We start from the raw sequence: 15285 nt of genomic DNA on the forward strand, positions 1-15285 counted from the left end.
TCTGCTCAGACTGCCAGACTTGTCCCAGAGAGCAAATGGGTCATGGTGGGAAGGGTCCTCTAATGCTGAAGATGGTGAGGCTGTCCTTGGTGAATCCCAAGCAGCTCAGCTAGGTGAGGCAATCAGTCAGAGTGCTGAACTTGGAACCAAGAAGATCTGAGTTCCGATCTTGCCTCAGACACTTCCTAGCTATGAATCCTGGGCAGGTTACTTCTGCTTGGCTCAGCTTCCTTATCTGTAAAATGGGGATAATAATAGTGCTTATCTGCCAGGGTTGTTATGAGAATCACATGAGATAACCGTAGAGCATTTGCAGACCTCAAAGTGCTATATAAATGTGGTGGTGATGATGACCTCAGATCCCTTACCTTGGGGGCCACAAAGCCTCCACACTCTGGTAGAGCATGTGTACCCCAGATGAGACTGAGGACTCTTGACTAGGTTAAGGAGACTGATTCCCCTTGGGTTGCTGTTCCAGCTTGCTCTGACCCTCTTAAGTTTTGAAGGATCTGTGAAGTCTGCTGAGCAGCTCTGTACCAGTTTAGGATGATGGCCCCAGTTTGCCTCTAAAGCTTCCTCATCAGCACCCCAGCATCATTTTCCACCTCAGGAATACATCTTTCCTGTTCTCAGAGATTACCGACTGTTATGTGTGGAGCTCTCAAACATAGTCCAAGTTGTCGAGGTACAGTTTTGGATAGTTTCTCTGTAGGCTAGGCTGTCTCAGGAAGGCCTTGTCATCACAGACACAGCAGTCCTGGAAGACTGATATCTACTTCCATTGTCTCCCAGTCATCAGGGAGGTTCCAAGGGTGCATGCCCATGAGAAGAGAAAATGCAGACACAGCACATAGTTCCCCTGCATACCTTCCTATAGATTACTGTGTACCAGGAGAGAAACAGGAATGTTCTTAGCAAGGAACTTCCCAGGGATCCCGGACAATGCTGCTGTGCCCTGTTGAGGCTTACCTGGGTCTGAAACTCTAGCCATAAACCACACAATCTCCCATGAGGCACCACATTTGAATTGCTACTAATAGCAACAGTGCTATACCTTTTTAATTCTCTTTACTACCCTCGACACCCCCCTCAAACTCATAATGCCTTTCTCTAGCTTTGCTGCAGTGATGATCAAGGGTGCTGCTCCCTGTTTCACCACTAACCATGGCTGTGGTATGGACACCAGCTAGCCCAAATTAACCCTAGAAATGCAACCTGGTACTAAACTCTAGGCTATGTCTATGCATTATAAAATCAATCAAGTTGATTACAAAATAAAATCAAGTTGATTTGATGATTGTAAAGCCACACCAAAAAAGTGAGGGCAAAAAAAAAAAATCCACAGGAGGCCCAACTAATTTGGTGTGGTTGTTTGAGTCAAATTTTTCGATTATTTACCAGACACATGCCTCAGTACTGTGTGGACGCAGCCTGTCAACATTAACTGAGTTATTTTATTCTCCTAGGCACTCTCTGCCACTCTGGTTTTCCTTTGCCTCAATAGCCAGCCTTGACTCCATGGCCAATGACAGCATCAGGAGGAGGCTATGGTAGATTTCAGGCTTTGGTGGATCTGAACATGGAGGACATGCAAAGTATAATGTTCTGTGTAGTGGATGCAGCGATGGGTTTAGAGTCAGAAAGACCTGATGAGTTTGAATATGACCTCAGATACTTACTGTCTCTGTGACCCTGGACAAATCATTTTAACCGTTGCCTGTCTCAGTTTCCTCTTCTGTAAAATGGATTTATTTATAGCTAGGTGGCACTGCAGTGCATAGAGCTTGGAATCAGGAAGATTCATCTTCATGAGTTCAAATCCAGCCTCAGACACTTACTAGCTGTGTGACCTTGGGCAAGTCACTTCACCCTGTTTGCCTCAGTTTCCTCATCTGTCAAATGAGCTGCAGAGGGAAATGGCAAACCATTCCAGGATCTTTGCCAAGAAAACCCCAAATGGGGTCACAAAGAGTCGGACATGACTGAACAACAATAACAATTCTTATTTTTCCTCTTCTTATTCACTAGTCACTAGAAGCCCTTGTCCCTTGGTCCTTCCATCATTCCCAATCTGGAAATTTTCGACTCTGGCCAACCATTAGCCTTGAATTCTTCCATTTCTACTCCTGGGCATGTTGATTTTACTAGGGAAAGACATGAAATTGACTCTAAATTCCTGGGGCATGACCTCAACGAGGCCCTTACTGCTGCTGAGCAATCTCACTCTATACTTGTTGATTACCTAATCCCATTTTCTGCTCGGGAGGTTCCAAATGGTTTCCTGTCTCTTCAAGCACCTGGCTGGACCCCCACCTCCCACACTATCAGCAGGTGACCTGGCCTCCTCTCTCCAATGGGATGTATCTCAGCCCTCCTTCTCACAACTTCCCCTTGCTAATAAGAGATGCCATTTCTAGAGCACTATGAGCCTTCCAACTCTGGAATTCTCCCCATTTTACTCAGGAGGAAACTGAAGCCCAGAGAGCTTAAATGACTTGTCTGTGGCCACACAGTCAGTAAGTGTCCAAGGCTAAGACTTGAGTTCTATTCTCTCCTGCCTCCCAGGTCAGTGCCTCTTGCATTATACTATGCTCCTCATAGGATCATACTGCTAGATCTGGAAGGGACCACTGAATCCAGACCTTTCATTTTACAGATGAGACAGCTGAGGCATACAGAGGTTAAATGACTTGCTCAGGGTCACATCTAACAAGTATCAGAGGTGAAATTTGAACTCCAGTATCCCTGAATCTAAGTCCAGCACTATCCACTGTACTACATAGCCACAAAGAACTCTTATCTCTTTTCTCTTCCTTCCCTCCTACTGCCAGGGAAGAAGAGTTCCTCTGCTTTGCTACGGATGCTTGGTTTCTCCCTACGTATTTGGTGCATCTTCAGTCCCTCCCTCACTATCAGCTCATTCTGATTTTTCTCCCAACATGCTTGGGTCACCTAGATCTTAGAGAGACTCTCCTTCTATCCTTCTAGCTCACCTGTGACTTCTTCTTGGAATCCAGTTGTTTTCCCATTGCTAGACTGAACTTCCTCTTTGCAAGCTCGCCAGTGACCTCCTTCATGTCTTTTTTTCAGGCCCCATCTTCCTTGACCTCTGTGTAGCAGCTGGCACTGTCACCTGTTCCTCCTTCTGAATACTTGTCTGCCCACCCCTACAATCACTCTCTCTCTGATTCCCTTTTTGGTTCTTCCTCTTTGTGCAGACCCCTCGAGGTGGGTTCTCTCCAAGGTTCTTAGTCTTGGCTCTCTCCACCTTAGGATATTAGGAACAGAGCTCTAGAGCTGAAAGGGACCTCCGATATCGTCAGTACCATCCCTTCATCTTATAGGTGAGGAAACTGAGGCATAAAGAACACAAGTGACTTGCCCAAAGTTATACTGTAGTGAGTGGCAGAGTGACTCTTCCACTCTTCCAACTCCCAACTCATTACAATTTCTACTGGTAGGTGGCGCTCTTGTGCACAAAACACAGGACCTGGAGTCAGGAAAACCTGAGTTTGAATTTGGCCTCAGATGCTTACTAGTTGCATGATTCTGGGCAAGTCACGTTACCTCTCTTTCCCTCAGTTTCCCCATCTGTAAAATGGGGAGAGCAATAACACATACTTCCCAGGGTTGTTCACGTGAGGATCCAATGAGATGATAATTGTAAAATGCTTAGCATAGTACGTGGCACATAGTAAGTGCTAATCAAATATTAGCTATTATTATTATTGTTACTGTTACTTCTCCCCTTGGTCAACTTCATTCGCACCCACTGCTTCAGTTCTTGCCTTTGTGCACTCGGCTTCTCAGTCTCTATCTCCCATTCTGACCTTTACCCTGAGCTCCAGACCTACATTTCTATATAGCTGCAGGACTGCATGGATATTTCATTAGCATCTCAGACTCATCTTCTCCTTCAGCTTGCCAGGCTGCTCCTACTTTGGGCTCAGTGACAGTCTTATCCACCTTCCCAGCTGGACCTTGCTGTTAGCTTTGACACCTCTCTCTCTCTCTCTCTCCCTTCCTCCTCTCTTTCCTTTCTTTTCTCTCCTCTCTCCTTTCTTCTCTCTTTCCCTCTCTCTCTCTCTCCTCCCCCTCTCCTCCCCCTCTCTCTTTCTCCCTTTCACCAATTACCACATCTGTTTGCTCTCCCTCCCCAGTTTTATCTTTCCCCTTTTCTGTTCTGCTGACATTTATTGAGCACCTACTGTGGGCCGGGCACTGCTGATACAGACACAAAGAAGGAAATCGTCCCTGCTCAAGGAGCTGACATTCTTATATACAGATAAATGCACCACATGTTATACTAGTTAGTGGCAGCTTGCTAATCAGACCTTAGGTGGTACAATTAAAAAGAAAAGCATTGATTTTGGAGTCAGAGGACCTGATTTTGAATTATGGTTCTGCCACTTGCTTATCAGTATCATCTTGGACAAGTCACTTGACTGTTTTTGGGCCTCAGTTTCCCCTCGAAGTCTCTTCTAGTTCTAAATCTAAGGATGCTACCAAATCTGAACGGCAGAGATAATGTCAACCCCATGGCAACCTGCAGAGAAAAATGAAGGTCAGAAATTTTGATTCCCTAAAGACCAAATTGTTTCATTTTGAGAGAGAGAGACAGAGACAGAGAGACAGAGAAAGGGAGAGAGAGAGAGAGAGAGATAGCATTGGGGGGTGGAGAGGGAGGGAATTAAACCAGACCTAGATAATGGCACTGGAGTGAATGGAAAGAGAGGATTCCAACTTGGCTGCCTAACATGAAAGAAGGTGGGAGGGGGTTGGGGACTGGGAGGGGTGGGGCTGGAATGTTGTCTCAGTGCCAGTGCTGCAGCAGGGGAAAGCTCGGAAAAAGAAATTAGAAAGTATCTCCTGCCAGGGGTTCATCACTTTCTCCCTTAAATAATGAAAACCTTAATCTTGTGCTTATGTGTTCCCATCAGCTGCTAATGTTAACTATTTAAGTACGAATTGCCCCAAAAGGAGGATTAAATTGTAGGGTTCTTCAAGGCAGATGTTATAAATAGTAGATGAGAAGAAAACTGGAGATGGGTTGGGCATTGTGTAATGTGGTGGTGGTGGTGGTGGGGAATTTCAGCTATGAAAATGCCCTCAATTCGACTTTGATTTGTTATTACACACCGTCTGGTCCCCCTCTCCCTCATCCACCTCCAGGCCCCCCAACCAGGTTTGAGTCTTTCTTTTAAAGAAAAAGTTTCATTTGAAAACCTTGAATCTGAGGGTTGCCTGAAAATAGCCACTCTAGGTATAGAAGCAACTTGAAAGGATCATGGTTGTCTGCCAGTTAAGTGGGTTAGGTGGCTGCCTGGCCTTGGCCTTTTATACTGTGTGATGGACACACAAATGCTATCTAGCGCTGTATCCAAGATCCATCATTGCCCTGTTGGGGAGATTCTACTTTGGAAAAGAAACATCTCATGGGATGGAATGCATTGTGGTGTAGCAGAAGGGGTGCTGGACTTGGAATCAGAGACCCTGAGTTCAAATCCTACTGTCCTCGGCTTTGCCCTTGCTTGTTGTGTGACCCTGGGCAAGTCACTTAACCTCCCTGAGCCTCAGTTTCTCTTCTGTATAAGGGGGGGTGGGTTGGGTGGATGAACGATCTTGAAGGTCCCTTCTAGTTCTAAAGCTGTGATTGTAATTTGCTCACTTATTAAATTTCCATTTTCTTAAATAACCAACTGACTTTGAGGCAGTAGAAAAGGCCTGGGCCTCACAATCAGTGGGTCCGTCACTTCATAGGATCACAGATCCATAGGGCCAAGTGGCCCTCCCCCTCCTATTTTAGAGATGAGAAGATTGGACCCAGAGAGGTTCAGTTAGTGCCCCAAGGACCCCCAGCTGGTAAGTGACAGAGCCAGGTGTCAGCCTCAGCCTCTCTGACTCCAAATCTCCTTTGCTTTTCTATTGCTCCTTTTTGGGTTTCACTTTCTTCATTTGTAATAATAATAATAATGATGATGGCGGTGATGATGAGTGACAGACAACATGGCTTATTGGATAGAGGAGCAGCCTTGGAGGCAGGAAGACCTTATTCAAGTCCTTCCTCTGACATGAGCTATTTGGGTGACTAAGCAAATCACATACCCCCTCAGGGCTCGAGGTGACTCTCTCTTACTTAGTTACAAATGAGCTGCTGATATTTATGGGGGGAGGTTATTACCTATGTCAGGGTGGGGAACCTGCAGCCTCAAAGCCCCAGGTGGCCTTCTAGGTCCTCAAGTGTGGCCCTTTGAATCTAAACTTCACAGAACAAATCCCCTTAATAAAAGGATTTATTCTGTAAAACTTGGTGTCTGGCAAAAGGCCACACCTGAGGACCTAGAAGGCCACATGTGGCCTGGAGGCCACAGGTACCCCACCTTTGGACAATGATGAAATTACAGACCTCAACCAAAAAAAACCCCAAAACCCAAAACATGTGACATTTCCATAGCACCTTAAGCTTTACAAAGTCTTTTACACACATCATCTCTTGTGAAACTCACAGGTATTATTTATCTACCAATTTATCTACCAACATTATCTCCCTATCTATCCATCATCTATTTATCTACCAACTTATCTATTATCCATCTACCAACATCTGTCTATCCATCAACATTATCTAGCTACCAGTTTATCCATCCATCTATAAACATAGCTATCCTCTATCAGCATTATTTATCTATCTATCTATATCTATCCTATCATTCTTCCTGTCTATCCTATCATTCTATCTATCTATTCTATCTATTATTCTATCATTCTATCTTTCCTATCTGTCTATCCTGTCTATCATTCTATCTATCTATCTATCTGCATTCATTCCCATTCTGCAGGGAGACTGAGGTTGAGCGAGGTTGGATGACTCAATTGCTGGTGGTCACATGGCTACTAAGTGTCTGAGGTAGATTTCAAGCTGAGATCTTCCTGAATCCCCATCTAGCCATTATATTTCATAGTCCAGTGGGAAACTTTCCAGTGTTATTATCAGGAAAATGCTTTGTAAATTGAAAAGCTGTAAAACTGTGAGATCTTATTTTAACAATCCATTCAGATTCCCTACTTTATTTTGAACAGAAGTAATCATGTGATATTTTGTGTATAACCTGTATAAGTGGTAAGTAGCTTGTCTTTGTTGTGTTTTTCGAAAGCTGAATTTTCCTGTAGAAATTGTTTAAAAAAAGAAAGAAAGAAAAAAGACCTGTACCTTTTAATAAGTAGTTCTTGATTTGGAAAAATTGCCCTTACTTTCTTTCCTTGGAATGGCTTCGCCCTTGACATCTTAAATCAGTGTGAATTCCTTTGCCATTGCCCCATTTGGGAAGGAATATTATCTTCACTAGGTGAAGTTTAAGTATTATTATTATCATCATTGTCATCATCATCATTGTTATTGTTCTTCTGTTATCATCTTCTTGTTCTCATCTTTTTTGATAAAGTTAGAATGAGAATGATTTGACAAAGACTTACTATTATTATTTTATATGGACTGGTGGATAAAATATCTGCTTTCTGTAACTGAATCTGAATATGGTGATGTAAACTCATTTTTATATAGATTCACTGAGGGCAATCTTTGGACTGCTCCAATATAATATAGAGGACGACAAGGATAATACTGACCTCATCCTGCTGCCATATGGCTTTAACCTCTTCTGCTAAGTCTCTATATTTTGAAAGCTTTTCCTTCTATTTAGTTTAGAGATTATGTGTATTTGGGATAGCTATATCTGTTAGAAAATCTTTCTTAAATTTTTGTGGATCGCTGTTTTGTCTGGGCAGTCATGAACAATGGTTCCCTCCTTGGTTATGCTAAAGTTGCAGTGATGTTTATTTGTTGAATTCTCACATACATTTTGAGGTTGGGGACCTGTCATTGGTTTGTTTGTAATGAATAGTAAATTTCTGATGTATGATTTTAGCCACCTGATCATGTCTTTCTTGGTAGTTTGTAGATGCTAAATGTATGCGATCTCCAATGATGCTGTCATTGTTACCATTACTGTCATCAGTTCTACTCTCATGGCTTAAGTGTTACAAGTAAGGAAACTCAAACATTTTATATCCACATGGAAAAATTTAATATTTACAACACCCCCTTGACACAATAATGTTAAGAATAAATGGTATAAAGCGTGGCATTTTCCAGAGACTCAGTTTAAGCTCATTGTATCTCTGCTTGGCCTTAAAACCACCCAGATAGAAGTATACATGGCTTCTAAATTAAAGAGAGGGGGTATTGAACCAAAACAGAAATCTTACTAATCACTTGGTATACATGGTTGGCATCAAATTCTAAGGTTCTTCCAGAAAAGACAATTAATAGGTTTTTGATTGCATGGACCATCTCTCCAACTAAAGGAAACTGTTATTCGGACTTCATAAGTGTAAAATTGGGTCAGCTAGGTGGCACTGCAGTGGCTAGAGTGCCAGGCCTGAAGTCAGGAAGACTTATCTTCCTGAGTTCAAATCTGGCCTCAGACACTTACACTGTCACCCTGGGCAAGTCACTTAAGGCTGTCTACCTCAGTTTGCTCATCTGTAAAATGAACTGGAAAAGGAAATAGCAAACCACTCTAGTATCTTTGCCAAGAAAATCCCAAATGGGGAGAGTCAGACACAATTGAAAGGACTGAACAGCAACAAGAAGTGTAAAATTCTCAACTAGAGGTTACATTGAAACATTGGATGAAGGCTATACTTATAAAAACCTTGGTGTCCTCCACATAAGATATATGAGCATAAAACTATAAAGAAGGAAGTTCTGGCTGAGTGTTAAGATACATGCAGGCATCCTGAAATCAAAACTCAATGGGAAGATTATATTTAAAGCAATTCACACTTAACGCATTGCCAGACAATGCGTACTTTCACTACTATAAAATGGAACCCAACAGATTTAGATTTGGATAATATTGTAAGAAAAACCTATACAATATTAACCAAGCTCATAGCCCATCATCTTAAGTTTTAGAAACATTAACACTTCCTTGCCAAGAAGGAGGAAGAAAACTGATAGGCATTCTCAGAGAATGTGGTAAACATGTCTTAAACCTACAGAAACACTTTTGGAACAGGCAAACAGTCACTGAGCCATAGGAAAGGCTGATACCAGGCACACATCATTGGATTTGCTGAATATACCTCAAAGTAGTTTCCCTCTAGATGGAGCCTATGAAAAGAATGAGATTAAGACTAGACTGAAAAGGCCCTTCATGGGTAACATCCTCATGAGCTCTGCCAGCAATGTGTTAACAAAGAAGGGTCAAACAAATGTCCATCATGTGGACTTATTTGTGAAAAAAGAAGGGTTTTTCATGGCCATGCAGGACCTGGTCATCTCTACCAGAAATTGCAACAGGGTTATCCTTCAGCAGATGGGTCTTAATCTAATCAGTGCAAATCATGTAAGGAAATGGTAGAAACTGTATTATTTTTCAGCCTGTAAAAATGTAGTATGTACTTGAAACCTAAGAATATATGACCTGGTGGCCACAATTATACATCAGAAGATGCTATCTTTCATGGACTGATGGATGACAAATCCCCATAGTACAAATAGAGATTGCAAAACAATAATAGCTAGCATTTATATAGCACTTTAAAGTTTTCAAAGAACTTTACAAAGATCTCATCTGATCCTCACAATAACCCTCTGAGGCTGATGCTGTCATGATGTTCATTGTACAGATGAGTAAAGTGAGATAAATAGGTGAAGTGACTTGCCCAGCGTCACACAGCTAGTAAGTGTCTGAGGCTAGAGTTGAACTTGGATCTTTCTGATTACAAGCCTAGTGTTCTACCTAGTGTGTCACCTAGCTGCCTGGAGAACTCAGCCCATAAACAAACCATCAAAGATCTGGAATGTTGTCATAGATCAAATTGTTACCCCTAGTTGTCTGAACATTATGTTGGTCCATAAAGACTTGAACAATGTTTTTTAATCGATGTTACCATAGTTTCCAAGTTGCCTTTAACAAAAAGAATCAAAATAGAAAAACCTGGAAAATAGAACATAGCAGATTTGGAAAATATCCTAACAAAAACTTATATGATATTACGCACTCCCATTGCCCATCACCCTAAGTATGTTTTAGAAGCACTAACATTTCCTCACCACGAAAGAGGAAGAAGATTTATAGATATTCTCAGAACACATGGTAAACATGTCTTAAACCTACAGAAATACTTTTGGAGAAAGCAGGTAGTCATTTTGCTGAGTAATAGAAAATGTTCCCCCAATGGCACAGAATGAAGTCCAAGTCATTCTTGTTATCTGTCTTTTACTGGAGTTTTACTGAAGATTGCCTTCAGAGGATAAGCTGACATCATTATATTCTTATTTAATTACTAAAAGTTAGGATTTTAACAATCCCTGCCATAGTCCTTGATACGTTAACTTAAAGAAGAAAGAACATTTTCCAGGACTGCTTCTATCTGAACTCCACTGAACAAAATGAGAAGAACGCTTTTTCCATAATGGTAATAATGATGGCCATCACTTATGTAGCTTTCTCTGGGGTATACAGGGCAGTTTACATACATTCTCTTATCCGATCCTCGTAATAGTTCTGTGATATTGCTACTGTTATTCCCATTGTACAGATGAAGAAACAGAATCTGGGAAAGGTTAAAGGGCTTGCCCAAGGTGTCTCTCTCTCTTTCTGTCTCTCTCTCTGTCATACACACACACCACAATTGGCCAAGGCAGGATTTGAACCCAGGTCATCTTAACTTCCAAGTTCAGCACTCGCTCCAATTTGCCAGACTGCCTTAAAATAAAATGGTGGGATTACATGGTTCCTAAGGTCTTTTCCAGTTAGGAATAGCTACCTTTCCTCTAGCCTTTTAAGATTTGCAAAATGCTTTTACATAATTTTCTAACAACTTAATATGTGTTCCTTGACTTAGAATCGGGTAGAAATGGATGACAATGAAGAAACATATAGGAAGCCCTGAGTTACTAGATGCTGGCCCCACAGAGACAAAAACATCCACACTAATCCTTGCCCTCAGGGAGTTTACATGCTACATTCTAATTCCCCTTATGTTTCTTTTTTTCTCCCTGAAGGTGGAGTATGTATTTACTGACAAAACTGGGACCCTTACTGAAAACACCATGGAATTTATTGAATGTTGCATAGATGGACATACGTATAAGGAGGAAACTGCAGAAACAGAGACATTCTCTGAAACTGATGGAATTCAGCCACTTCCTGGAAGAGCAGAAAAGGTTGGTGATTTTGGTTAAGTAGTTTTGTTTTTCGTTCATCATCACTACTTTGAGTGAATTTGAATGGATCTGTTGTTATACTCCCTCCAGTGATGCTAATAGTAGCCCATACATCAATCCTCCATAGGGGATCCATCCTATATGATGTATAAGGTAAAATGCTATGAGGGGTGGGAGTGGGAGTGAGTGGAAAAGGGAACCAAATAGCCTGAGCTTTGGTTAGTCCTAGAATGGTCTTCAGAAGGAGGGTTTAGAAGATTGGACATTTTATTTAGGATCAGACATTAGAGCAGGAAAGGAGCTTGATTTTGTAAAAAAAAAATCTTTATTTTTTGTTATTTTAAATGTCCACAAATGCAAACATTTCTGTAAACAAAGAACAGGAAAAAAAAATATTATAAATGAAACAGCTAATCTCCTTTCAGCACAGTTTCAGAGCTGTCTGTATCTCCTTCTGAACTTTCTTCTGTTCTCTTCTGGTCATTAAAAAGAAATGCTTCAATGAACCCCTTTTTTTCCCTATCATTCTTACTAACCCCTTTCTCTTTTCTCCTCCCCAAACACCCTTTTCCCCAATAAAGAAAACTCCCTTCCAGCAAGAGAACTTAGGAGGCATCTAGTCCTACCCCCTTCATTTTACAGTTGGGGAAACTGAGGTCCAGGAGGGAGGAGGTGTTGAAAGAAATTCTTGATTGTCATTCTTGCTTGTCATTCACTGGATAATTTCCTTGAGGGAAGGTCCTCTGGTCTGGATGTTTAACCAGCCAGATGCTTATTATGCCTAACTTCTTGTCCCCTTCTGAGGGAGGCCCTCAGGCTGCCATTCATTTTAGTCTGATTGATTTACTTCTCCAGGATCATCCAATCTTGTTCTGCTCAGAAAGTGTTAACACACCTGATACCTAGAGGTATTAGGACTTGTAACCAGAGACTGCCAGGGCACTAGAAAGCTCTGCTTTGTTTAAGACATAATAACTTTCTGCATGGATAAAGTTCTGTTTACCTTCCAGTTCATATTTCTTGGGTTACAGTGAAATGCCCCCAAGCACCATGGGTGGAGCCCTTCTAGCCTTTCCTAGAGGGCATGATCTAGACTAGATTAGTAGAAGGAGCTGCCCATATCCACTGAACTGTGCATAATAGTGCTATCAAACTCCAATGGAAATGGAGGCGGCAAATCTAGTTACCAAATTTAATGTTATCTATGTTTCATTGTAATTTTATTTATTTCATGGAATATTTTCAAATTACATTTTAATCTGGCTTGGGTGTGTTGCAGCTGTAGGTGGCCCTTGGGCCACACGTCTGGATTACATCACAGCCTCCTCTGATGATATCTTTTCTGTGCTCTTTAATTAGTTTTGTTCTTCAGAGAGCAGAGGTAAGAGCACCAGGTTGAAGTTGAAGAGAGGCAGATTTAGTTTTGTTTATTTTTTTTTTACATTAAGTTTTATTTTATTTTTTTCTCAATCACATGTAAATAAAAGTTTTATTTGTTGGGTTGGGTTTTTTTTTAAGTTCCAGATTCCGATTTAGTCTTGGTGAAAGGAAACCCTGTTTGAGACAGAGCAGTCCCAGAGTGGACAGCTGCCCTGAGGTAGGGAGTTCCCCAACACCAGGAGATCTTCAAGCAGAGGCTTGAGGCCTGCTTGTCCTAGATGTCATAGAGAGAAGAGGAAGAAAAGTTCAATTGGACAAAATCTGAGATTTTGTGATCTTCATTGACTAAAACAGGAACATTCTTGGTTATTTTTGCAATTGCAGAGTCGGGAACAGCTCTTTCTCCGTGCTCTGTGCCTGTGCCATACTGTGGAAACCCAAGTAAAAGATGATATTGACGGAATTGTCGAAGAGACTGAATTAACGTATATCTCCTCATCCCCTGATGAAATTGCTTTGGTAAAGGGGGCTAAGAAGTAAGCACAGTCTTTTATTTTTCTCCTGAGGAGGATTTTCTTTTTTGAGCTGCAAGAGATGGAGAAAAACGTGGGTTTATCTCTGTTCCAGTGTCCTTGTCTAGTGAATAGGTTTACAAGTTAATACAGAATCAGAGTCGGATATTTAAGGGCTTATGAGGGAGTCTCTGACGTGAGCAATGAATATAAAATATTGATATAGGCTGGAGGCGATGTGTCATAATGGATTAGGGGGCTGTCCTCTGAGTCAGGAACACTCTGATTCAACATTTGCCTGTGTGCCTCCTGGAGAGGATGGATTATTTCATTCTTTGTCTTTCCATCTCTAGCACTCTGCACCATAGTAAGTATTTAATAAATGCTTCTTAATTAATTGCTAATGTTCCTGGGCAAATCACTTCACCTCTCGGTGCCCCAGGCAACTTTCTATGGCTACAAGTTGCAGAGTACTTGCCAATCAGATTTGGCAGAGGGAACTTCTGTGCTTGGAGTTCCCCATACCAATTAGGAAGGAAGAAAACAAACATTTAGTAAGTACCTGCACTGTGCTAAGTACTTTACAAATATTATTTCAGTCAATTCTCACAGTAACCGTGGGAAGTAGGTGCTGTTATTATCCTGATGTTACGTTGAGGAGAGGCAGACAGAGGTTGAGTGACTGGCCCAGGTTCACATAGCTAGTAATTGTCTGAGGCCAGATTTGAACTCAGGTCTTCCTGACTCCAGGGCCAGTGCTGTATCCATTGTGCCACCTTGCTGCTTCAATTAAGTCACAGAGTCAGACAAAAATATGATCTCTTATACTGCTGCTGTTGTTGCTTATCCAGTGGGAACCCCCAGAGTGTTTACTTTTTGTCAGTTATCATTTTGTCCACTTGTACCATAGATGACAGAATATTAAACCAAAAAGAATAATAGGATATTGACTTGTCCTAGGGCCATTGCTACCGGATCTCCACCAGAGTGGATGAGAAGAATGTTAATAATGCTAGCAGCCAGGATGGCTTAGTGGATTCATGACCGACCGTAGAGTCAGAAAGAGCTGTGTTCAGGTTCTATCTCTGTCCCATGTGTGAGCCTGGGCACGTCACCTACCTTCACAGTGCTCTAGGCCCTGTGGGTCTAAGATGAGAGATCTTAACCACGGTCTAAGAGACCCCTAAGGAGTCCATGGATAGATCTCAATGGGAAGAACATGACATCTTCAGTATAATCGTGTGTTTTATTTTATGCACTTAAAACCATTTTTCTGAGAAAGCTTCCATGAACTTCACCAGACTGTCAGGGTGTGGTGGGGGTGGGGGATGGGGTCCAGGACACAGAAGAGAGCTAAGCATGCCTGCTTTTAGACTATCAGTTATAACTGTCAATCTGCTTTCATGATGGAAGTACTCTGTATGGATGAAATCATAGGTCCAGACTTGATGATGCTGACAATGATAACTGGGACATATGGGAAATAACCTTCAGTGTTGGTTTGCTCCCTTGCAGGTATGGATACACCTATTTGGGAATTAAGGATGGCCGCATGAAATTGGAAAACCAACAGAATGAAATTGAAGAGTAAGTAGAGTTAATAACAGGTCTCATTTCCTTGACACCTCAGTAAACAACCAGTGGATTCAGAAAAGACCACGAAGGAAGCTGGGTCCAAATAAAGAACAGGGGACTTCTTTGCCTTGATGGGCTGGGCTCTGTGAGTAGAAGGCTGACCTAGGTGACTTTGCTCCCCAATAAAGGTAATTATCTGGCATTGGTGTGAAAATGAACACCATGGGTTTTCCTTAGCTAATGAGTTGAGCCTACTTAATGGAGTAGGTCAAGGTGACCTTCCTGCTGAGAGAGTGACAATGGTCTAGGTCTATAGCTCATACTGCTGGGTCAGCTTGCCCTGACCTCAGGACTACCCAGCCACCTTTGGATTATGGCCTTGGCCTTAGTATATAATTTCAGCCTTGCAGGGGGACATAGATTTTGTCTTATTGTGGCTTATCATGTGTGGAAGATTTTATTTTTTGAGCTATGAGAGATTGGGAAAAAATATGGGCTTCTCTCTGTTTTAGTGTTTTTGTGTAGTGAATATGTTTACAAAGTAATGCGAAGTCAGAGTCAGACATTTAAGGGCTTATGAGG

At 41.8% G+C, this 15285-nt stretch overlaps 1 protein-coding gene across 5 annotated transcripts in view; it reads left to right on the forward strand.

Moving 5' to 3' along the window:
* The window catches only part of ATP11C (ATPase phospholipid transporting 11C (ATP11C blood group)), a 210762-nt gene that overhangs the window by 127075 nt on the left and 68402 nt on the right, over positions 1 to 15285 (forward strand). For all 5 annotated transcript variants that reach the window (XR_013483660.1, XM_020971762.2, XM_078147922.1 and 2 more), the window contains exons 13-15: positions 11075 to 11236; positions 13001 to 13152; positions 14644 to 14715. Coding sequence is in view for 4 of the 5 variants with exons in the window: in XM_020971762.2 (XP_020827421.1) it covers positions 11075 to 11236; positions 13001 to 13152; positions 14644 to 14715 (386 nt within the window). In the remaining variant the exon portion in view is untranslated. The remainder of the gene's footprint in view (positions 1 to 11074; positions 11237 to 13000; positions 13153 to 14643; positions 14716 to 15285) is intronic.

This window comes from Phascolarctos cinereus, unplaced genomic scaffold (genome assembly GCF_003287225.1).
Source record: "Phascolarctos cinereus isolate Bilbo 61053 unplaced genomic scaffold, phaCin_HiC Scaffold_8;HRSCAF=390, whole genome shotgun sequence".
In the NCBI taxonomy this organism is placed as follows: Eukaryota; Metazoa; Chordata; class Mammalia; order Diprotodontia; family Phascolarctidae; genus Phascolarctos; species Phascolarctos cinereus.